At 37.1% G+C, this 10,223-nt stretch overlaps 1 protein-coding gene across 1 annotated transcript; it reads left to right on the top strand.

Moving 5' to 3' along the window:
- The first annotated feature begins 3,129 nt into the window (after positions 1-3,129).
- LOC145205421 (uncharacterized) lies at positions 3,130-6,823 on the top strand. The gene is made up of 2 exons (XM_080078143.1): positions 3,130-3,245; positions 5,232-6,823. The coding sequence occupies exons 1-2, from the start codon at positions 3,203-3,205 to the stop codon at positions 6,005-6,007; spliced, it is 819 nt and encodes a 272-aa protein (XP_079934269.1). The 5' UTR covers positions 3,130-3,202; the 3' UTR covers positions 6,008-6,823.
- Positions 6,824-10,223: the final 3,400 nt, after the last annotated feature.

Here is a 10,223-nt window from a genome sequence, read left to right as displayed (position 1 = left end):
GGTTTTATTTGCGGTTCTCGAATACCATTTAAGCTCCATTGCTCTTTGTATTTCGCCTTACTCAAATATTTTACAATTGTGTAGACTATTTTTCAAGCACTTAGCGCTTGTCATTCCCTTAAAAGCTAGAGTTATTAGAAAATAAAGTTGGTTTGTACACCAGACCAAATAATGCAAAAACGAACATTTTTATTGTAAAGGCATGTTTGCAAGAATTCATAAAATTATTGAAAAAAAGCTTGTAAAGTCCTGCAGAAAAAAAACAGTATATTTATTTCGACAAAATATGCTCATAAATTTTCTGGTTCTCATACAATAAACAAATGTAAAATATTGTTTTGTTTGTGATTATATACGTTACAACGCATTGTTTGATCGTAATTCAACCAAAAATTTTCTCGCCTAATGACTTTATTTTAAAGCAGAAAAGATACCAGGTCACGTAGGGCTGAAGTCGTAGAATTGTTTACTAGGATGTAATTTGAGAAACCGCCAAAGTTTTTCAACAAGCAGGTGACGTAACTGGGTTTCCACTTCGGTGACAAATTGCGCGAAAGTTCTCAACCGCTCCACGTGAAATGTCACGTGTATTTCATCAGTGTGCGGAAGTTGCACTCTTCTACTAACTAAAAGGAATTTCCAAAGTGAACAGGTACTTAACGTTATTAATTGCAGCGGATTCTAACTGCTGCAAAGTTTATAAACACTAAAGCACGTCGTGTTCCAGGGATACGGCATATTACGACGTATAATACAATAGCTTGAATGCGAAATAATTGGTTTATCGTTTCAACAACAATACATCCGTTTTGTAAGCAGCCTCATTGTTGGACAATATATAGCAACGGAATAGGTCCCGTCTCTATACATTGACTTATGCAGCGTTACTACAATAATAGTGTAATTAGTTAAAATTACACAAGTGGTTAATATGTATTTACTTATAAGCATACATTAAACAGTTTAACCAACCAGTTTGGCGCAGTCCACGGTAATAATAGTCTTTTTAGTCGCAATATATTTCTTGCAAAGTATGCTTCGATTGCAACAGACAAAATGCCGCCCTCACGCAATAATTTAAATTCCGAATTAGCGCAAATCAACTGATATGCTGCAATTTAATCCAAGCCGATTTCATGAGGGTTCATCTTAATTGAACGCACTGCTTTTACGAATTGGCTCTAAATTGACCTTGTTGAAAAGTAATCAATGTTTTAATTTATTACTGATTTTTTGTACATGTCATAGTGGAAATACAAGTCCAGTAACTTTTTTAATTCAAACAATTATAGTTTAAGTCACTTTGCTCTACTTAATGTATTCTGTGCATGACATGTTTACTGTCTGTCAATGTGTCAGAACAAATACTGAGTCATGTGTGCATATGCTGCGTCATGATTTTATTTCCAATCGGACGATAACATTTTCCCGCCACAAGAGGCAAACTGGCATCAACCCGACAAAGAAATTTCCAAAACAACAACCCGACTCAGGCCGCGCTTCGTTATGTCAACATTCTTAAATCCATATTCCAATTTGTTTGTGGTTTAGCTGGCGCAGTGGATAGGAGAAGACGTCAAATAGGGGTAAATTCACTCCTTTAAGAGGTGAAAATGTTGAAAACAAGTGATCTGAGGGCATACAGAGGCCACTTTCTCAAAACTCGCTAATTTTGGAGTGTCCCAAATAAACCGGGATACTTGGAATTACTATGACACGTCAGAGAGTTAACAAAGTACATTGTGGTCAAGAAATTTTTAAGTGTTTTTAATGCTTTTCTCAAATCTATCGGAATTTTGAGGCCTACCAAAGAAAGTAATGCAGAAACATTAAAAATTGCTATTGCAAACAGCAAACAATCTTTTTTGCACGATGTAGTGTTGTGCCTACATAAAATGACCTATCAAAAGATAATACGATTCAAAGATGATCAAATACACACTTGTACGAAGTGCTACATTACTAGCGCAGCTAACCTTAAGCATTACCAACCGACAAGATTAAAAAAAACTTCTTGCCCACATGTAACCACAAAATGCAGGTAACTTTTATGTGTCAGCGTTTAGTAATATCAATTGTGTGGGTGTATTATTCCAAGTTGGCAAAAAAGACATACACAAACTGATTGGCGTAGGACGTTTTAACTACAAATTTATACACAGAAACACACCCACTATTAATCCGATTAGATCACGTTTAATATTCTATAAACCGGTTGGTTACGTTCAGTGGTGGGCTTTCTTTTTTTGTCAGCCGGTTTTATCACATAATTAATGTTTTTCTGCCGGTTCTGTTATAAAAAGTCCATTGACAGTAACCAGTAATGTTAACCGGTTCGCTTCAAGGTAAGTTACCAGGATAAAAATAAATTAACTTTAAAATTTTGTTGGTCGATTTACTTTTAGAAGGCAAGCTATATTTTTCGAAATCAAAGTTTTGTTGTGGGTTCCACAGAATATAAGTTGCATTGACTAGCGACTACATACAATTACTTCCACCTTGCCGAATGTATCAAGCTTTAGTAAGCATGCACAAATATGAATTTATCCGCACTTTATTGCATTTGCAAGCTGTTTGGCCCTGTTATAGGTTAATGTAAATAAATTATCTATTTACGATCTTGCTGTTGCGAAGTTTCGCTCACAGTAAGGTATTGTAATGTAATTTGCCACATGACAATGCAATATATGTCCCTTACAGATAAAATGCAGAGAAACTTTGCAAATTCACCTTAAGAATGTACATATACGCCAATAACTACAGTTCTAAAGTTAATTGCAAAATGGTTTCTGAAAAACCCACAACGATGATGCAAAGTAATTCTAGCAACATAACTATGTTAATCGTGTGCAGAAATACCACAAACATGAATAACTATTTATAAGCTGACAATGTCCAAGCAACTGCAATCACAAACGCCAAAATAGGCCAAAAATGCATGCATACAAATTTGAATAAGCACAAATTAAAACGAAAGTGGAAATTTTAATGCAGTCGTTAGCCAGGACCAGTCATGTCACCCCGGAAAGTTTGCTGGGTTTGTTACGTCACGCGGAAAAGAAAGGCAGAATTTGACGTCACGTCTTTTTTCGCTCGTCGTGAGAGCGCTCTAGATATTATTGATGTCAGGAGCAGCTGAAAGTTATACTGAGAATACAACTAAGCAAGAAGGTCAGAGCATCAAACAAAAGTGTTTATTATTATGGAACGCAGGCAGCTATCGCAGGAAAATGGGCTCCCAGAAGGTAAGCTGCTTTTATAAACTTGTTAAAAGCAAAAACAAACATTTTTAGTGCAAAACATTGTTGCATTTTACTATTGTCAAAATGTTAAAAAGCCGCAATGCTTTGCACATAGATATTGGCATTTATTATCTTATTTAGCAATTTTAAAAAACCTTAAACTTTGCTCTTAATAGTGTGGTAAATGAGTCTTAGCAAAAGCTTGGAGCATTTGTACTTAAGAAGAGGTTGATAACTTTTACGATAAGGTAAACTCTCTAAAATCAAACATAGACACTGCAATAGACGTGGTTGTATAATAAGCATTACTCAGTTCGGTTGAAACCAACAAAGGACGCTACCGTTTTGGCTAAGACCTAAATTTGTGTCGGTTGGTCTAAGATTTACGACCCTGATTTTACAACCTTCGTAACTTTACTGGCTTGTCAAGACATTTCAAGCTAGCTTTATTTATAGCTTAACCTGATTTTTCTAGCTTACCCCCGATGCTGTGGTACTGGGTACTTTAGTCTACAGGAGTGACTGATGTTGCATCCGAAGTTATATAGCTGCGCAATGTTGAAACGTTATTTTTGTGTAAATGTTCCGAACACAATCAGTTGATTACAACGAGCTGTCGTCACTTGTTAATGACATTTGGTGTTAATTGACTTTCACTTAAAGCAGAAGCCTTAATATGTTTGGTGACTTTTTCGGTTCTTTTTAACTCGGCATCAATTTTCTACTAACCCAAACCTGAAAAAAACTGTCTTGAAATTCTAAGCATATAAAAGCTGTGGTTATCTTTTAGAGTAGTAGTAGGTAGTAGGCCGTTTTCTACCCCTGAGCAGCTACAATTATAAATATTAACTCGTTTAGGTCAAAAACTTACTAAAACTAATTTGATATTTTGCTCTGATGTGAATAGTAAATGGTTTGTTAATTCTAAAATCGGGTAAATCAAAATTGTGCAACAACCGCTTTACTAAAACCACGCATCGGCAGCACAGTGTCAGCTAACGCAACCAAGATATCACTCATTAAATGACCTATGAACCATAACAGCATTTAACATGTACAATTGCTGTTGGGCTCTACCCACAATTTCGAGCTTCGTTGTAGCAACATGTAAAACTGTGGTACGTGGTAAACGCTTCGTCACAAACCGATTCAAGCGGATGTTCCACATGACAAAGGGCTTTATGACGTCACATTGGTGCAGTTAACTCGAATCGTATGACGCGTTAAGATTGGGAAACGCGCTGTGCCTTGATGAGCTCAACGGGTCAGGTGGTTATGAACCCTGTTGGGTCAAACAGGCGTGATCACGGTGATGATACATCAATGTATCGTTTGCATAGATACGTAGAGAAAGTGAAACCGAACTATGTCACCCCCCAAGTCACCATTTTTTACACCATTACAACAGAACCTTTGAGTATATTTATCAACCTAGGGAAAAAACGTTTTTCTTGGGGGTCTAAAAAACGCCCTATTTAACCATAGATTTTGCTCACAATGAGTTATCCGTCAAGGTGCTTTCTATATGAAACAATTTTGCATTATCTTTGTCCATAATCGGTTAAAGGACTTTTAAGGAAATAGCCAAAGCTTCCTTAAACGAAACCCGAGATGGGATGAGATCCCACAAGTTTCTGATGGCACGCTTGATCGCGTGCTAATTGTGCAAGATTTAATCACCTGTGCCAAGAAACAAATTTTATATTTTTTGAAGAATAATTTGAGTCAAGCATGACGTTTTGACAGCCCCCTTTTTTATACGACAGTCGAAAACCAAAAAACTTAAACTATCGCAAATAAAGAAGGCAGGTGTGAAATGAGATATTAAATATTTTGGGTTCACACAAACATATTATATTATAAATCACAGTACGCCAGGCCCATTTAAGGCGCCATACCTAATCAGCCGGTCACCAAGCATTCACAATTTATATTTATGAGCGTGCCGTGATAAACACATGCTCAAGTTTGTTTATTTATATTTTTCAGTCAAACTCGAGACAGAACAACTCGCGACCCGTGCAAATTGTGGATTAGAGACTAAAACCGAAAACGGACGAAGTTTTATAATTGAAGAGGAATCCGTAAAACAGACGGTGCGGCGTTACTCGGGCGTGGCCGATATGAAGAAAATGAATCTAAAGGCGACCAGTGATGAAACAGAAACAAAATCCACGAGTCCAAAACCTCGCGAAAAGTGCAAGGTTACGCAACACTTTACCGATTTTCTGCAGAACTTCATAGGCTCGCCAGTCTGCGAAACTCCGGTCACCCTAACTCACGCTTGTGAATTAGAAGCCGGGGTCTCAGAAGAAAGAGATTGCTACGTTCGACACGCCACGCTTGGCAGGCACTGGGGGGCACAAGGGGGACTCCGAATAGTCGATGGCGGAAACCCTATCATACGATGGCAATTTGGCTCAACCAGGCCAGGATTTCCACTCACGTTTATGTTTGCTGTTACAGTACGTTCAAAGCGTAAATACGTTGTCTGTGATACCGACAGCCAAGAAATCAAATTGTCACCGGAACGCAAATGGGGCGACCCTCTGGACGTGGACGTCGACTCTGACACCAGCGATCCCCGGCTTTTTGTCCTCAATGTGACGCGGACAGGTGGAGCAAGTTTCGGGTTTCTTCATCCCAGCTCTACGTGGAATAATCGATCAGGAACCTTACTCTCAGTTGCACTGGGCAACGAATCAAAGCTGGTTTTGACAGAACACCATTCGGGAGTTGATATGTGGGACGTGGATCTAGCTTGAAAGCCTTAGCTGCTTAGAGTCTATAATTTACGTTATTTATTCTGTTTCGTTTCTGTTTTCAAAAACTCCGAAACGAAGAGATCTTTTGTTGAGGCGTTGGTCTGTTCATTTATACATAAAAGTATCAAACCTTGTTACCCAAAGCTGTGTAGACCTGACTCTTGAACATAATACTTTGTTTACTTCAACACTTGTTGAGCGCAAAACCAACGGTTTTCTGGTGTTTTTCTGATACTTATTACAGTTTTTCCTAAAGTAAAAATAAACTATAAATTTACAATGTAAAAATGGTAACTATAAAAAATATAAAACATTTTAGACAAAGTTTTATTTTTTAGACTTGGACTTTGCCAGCTTGGTGACTGCTTTCGCTCGATCGTGGTTTTAATGCTTTACGCTTTTTGTTTAAAAGGCAATTTTTCACAATATTTTAATGTGACGAACGAGAACACAAATGTACACATGCTTGTCGTAAATTATTTTTCTATTATCCTTACTGCTAGTCATAAAATATTTTACGAAAAAACGCTTGAACAAACACAAAATAGTTTGCAACATTGCAGCAATAAACAGAAAACAATCTATAAAAACGTGTACATTGTTGAACTTTTGTGCCGCATGTTGGTTACCAAATTTGTAGTTTTTACTTACAAATACTTCAAGTGTATTATGCGTGGTGTTGCACGTAACTACATGCACCACTTGCTCCGCTGTAATTTAGATATAACTTGTTTCTATTTTTACAATCTGCTAAATCTTCAAATATGTTGTATTACTTCGCAGGAAACATGTAAAAATAATAAAATGTGAATTGTTTTTGGTAGTGCTATATGATCAGACAAAATTTGGGTAAAACTTAGTCAATTAACGTTTCATTCACAAACGATAGCTATGATTTTAATATATTGAAGAATAAAGTTTTCGGGTCAAAATTCAACTGCTCAAGGCCATTTGTAATGTAATTTTACAATGGTAAATTTGACTTTCGGAGCCTTTGTCGAACTGTATTATTGTAATTAATTTTGTGCCGAGTACTGTAGTACAAAGTACACAAAGTTCGTCATGTCGAGGGGTCTATAAGGTGCAATACAAAAAAAGAATTCAATTTCTAATAAGCGGTATACAGACTTCATAAACCTAAAAAAAGGGGTCTTTGCAACAAAAATGGGAAACTTAGGAGCAAAATTCGAACCACTGGTTTTAGACTTCAAAATCCAGTTGCTGTTTGCGTGAAGTAATTGGTTTCGTTTACGCAAATCGTTAATGAACGATGAAAATTGCCTTGTTGATTTCTCACAGAAACGTGATAAGATGTGGTGATGACCAACAAAGTGGGTTTCTGCTTTGCTTCAAAACATGCCAACCATAAACTGATCTGGTTGCTCATGCATGCTATGACTATTTGTGAAAAAAAGCAGTTTGTCAAACAGCTGCATACAGTCGTTTGTAGCGCTAGCAAGGTACTGGACGCTTGCTATTGGACTTACCACGTTTATAACTGATTTACTTTTGTTGTGATTTTTACGCATCTTAAGCTGGTTTCCTAACTAGCTTTGCGCAGTAAACTGTTGCACTTTTTATGTGTAGAATTTACCGTTTTTAAAGCGTTTTTTTTTTAATCAAGTTTCGTTTGGCTATACAGAATTGCGTTTGGCACACATACTAATGTTTATGGTGGGAGTAGGAGCCATTACAAGATGGTGTTTTCAATCTTATTGCTTCGTCAAGGTTTGAATTGTAGCGCATTTCGTCCGCCGGACGTTGGTAATTTTTGCAGTTTTTCTTGCGAATGTTTCGTAAATTTAAGGAAGTTTTGTTTTAAGATTCAAGCGCTAGGAAAAATTTGGGTGATAAGTATTTAATTAATTAAGGCAAGCAAATTCAAGACTTATTTTAAACCTTGCAGTGCTGTCAAGTCACGACGGGTCGCCGACTTTAAGTTTATTTCAAGCATGACGTCATAGCAATCACGTTATAACAGTTTACTTTATACGAAACATCATCTAAATCCTAAGCTGATGCGAATCTAGCAACGTGAACAGAAATCTTGCAATAAATTTAGTACAAGTCATAGGCGCCGCCACGTAGGGGCAAGAGGGGGCACTTGTCCCCCCATGGAATTTCAAAGTACCGCAAAATTACAACATTTTCTTGAAAAACGAGATGAATGAAAAACGAATGCTCTAAAAAGGGAAATTGATATAGTCAAAGTGAATGTCTAAACAAGGAATGTGTACATAATTACTTGATATAGTAATCTATCCCTGCAAATTTGTCCAAATTTGACCCCCCTGGAAAAAAGACTGCCGGCGCCCATGGTACAAGTATTGTATATATCATTCGATCTGTATTCACAAAATTGAGGATACTTGCACTATTTTTGTGCTTTGCTGCTATCGCTGTTGGTATGACCTCAGTGGGTTTGTGTTGATCAGGAAGCGAAAGTAAAATGACTCACACTAAGGCATGTGGGGTAAAAAACCATTGTCCCCCAGGGGAAATGCATTGTCGCTGAACTTTTCATTTTTGAGAAAAGAATAAGAAAACAGTTTCGGCTGGCTAAAAATACAGGTTGGAACATCCAATTACGAAAGAATACACTAACATGCTGCAATTCTGTACTTATACGCAGCCAGTGCGAAATTTGTAGTTTTTTTACTAACCGCTTGTAAATGTTAGTTAAAACATAACATATCTTTAGTAAAAAATGCTTTGACCCTATGGCGAATACTTTTGTTCGGATATGTGTTATATTTTACATTTGCAATAACAAAGAGTATGATACCAAATTACGCTGTTGTCGCTATCATTTCCATGTAGCCAGATCAAAAAACGTACAGCCTGATCCCACCACAGCGAAATCTATCTAGTTTAGACCACAGTGCACCATACCCACTCAGATATCCGCAAGGCTCGCCATGGTAGGCCCGACGAAAATTCAAGCACTTGTTCGTAAAAAATGATATAAGGCCATCGCACCAGCATTAATATTTAATTATAGACACAAGATCCGATCTTGTAGCTAGTCATTGTTTATACAGTCGATTAAAAAAGGAAAAAGCATAAAGTACGGTTAAACTGGACGCCCCAAAACTGCTCATTTTTGGCTGTAAAAACTAGTGATACACCAAATCGGTTTAATTAGATTTGTACCGAAACCAAATCTTGATAAAAATTTGCTGATTTTACCGAATAAATTTGGCAAAACAAATATTTGGTACATCACTAATAAAAAAAATTCCTGTTAAAAATGACTGTTTTAGTAAGCAGTACTTGATACTGATTGCAAGCATGTTTACGATACATTAAATATGTATGTACATTTTGGAAGTAATTAAAGTTGCTTACTATTTAGGGATAAAAATAAACAAATTGCTGGTTCGAAAACATAAGGGTATTAACCATAGCACACATGTACAATAGTGGGTTATTAGTTATTCATACAGATGAGGTATAACATTAAGCAAAACTCCAAAAGAGAGACCTAAAAACAATTTTATTGACACAATTCGACTAAAGATTGGCCCCAATCGACACAGTAATCGTTGCATATACAAGCAGAAAATTGAACAGGAGGTGAAATGAGGAAAATGGCTAAAACGTGAGTTACGAAAGTTGTAAAACTGCAAAAATAGGGCATGGACGTTTAAAATAAATGTCGAACAAGGGTGATATTTACATATAATTAGAAAACACGATTAAACTGCAAATGTATAACTTACATGTAAAAAACCTATGTATGACATAAAGATTCAACTCCTTTTGGGACTTTACTCCCTCTTTTTTGCGGGGTTCGATCCCAGGACACTTCCAGGGACGAATCCAGAACAAGTTTTTATGTCTGAATGTCGGTCAGGCGCGACAGACCATTCGGCCAAGTTTCTGCCCGCGACTTTACTACCTCTTTTTTGTTTGTTTTTTTGTTTTCACGGGGTTCGAACCCAGGACTCTCCCGGGGACGAATCCCGATCAGGTTTTTTATGTCTGTATATGGGTCAGGCGCCCCAGACGGTAGCTAGTGTGGCTTAGCACATCGGTAGCGCCACACAGCGGTTAAACTAACGTGATCAGTTGCATTGCGTGTCGTTTGTTTGTTTAGTGTATACACCCATTGTCCTGTTTTGTTTGTAGCCTGCTCTTAACTCAGGTACATAAGAACGTCTTAAACGACATTGGAAATAGGTATTATTTTTTGTTTGATGCCAAGGCATAAGAT

The sequence above is a fragment of the Phallusia mammillata genome, chromosome 8, assembly GCF_965637545.1.
Source record: "Phallusia mammillata chromosome 8, kaPhaMamm4.hap1.1, whole genome shotgun sequence".
Lineage (NCBI taxonomy): Eukaryota > Metazoa > Chordata > Ascidiacea > Phlebobranchia > Ascidiidae > Phallusia > Phallusia mammillata.
The sequence above is the reverse complement of the archived record's forward strand: the minus strand, read 5'-3'. Positions and strand labels throughout refer to the sequence as shown.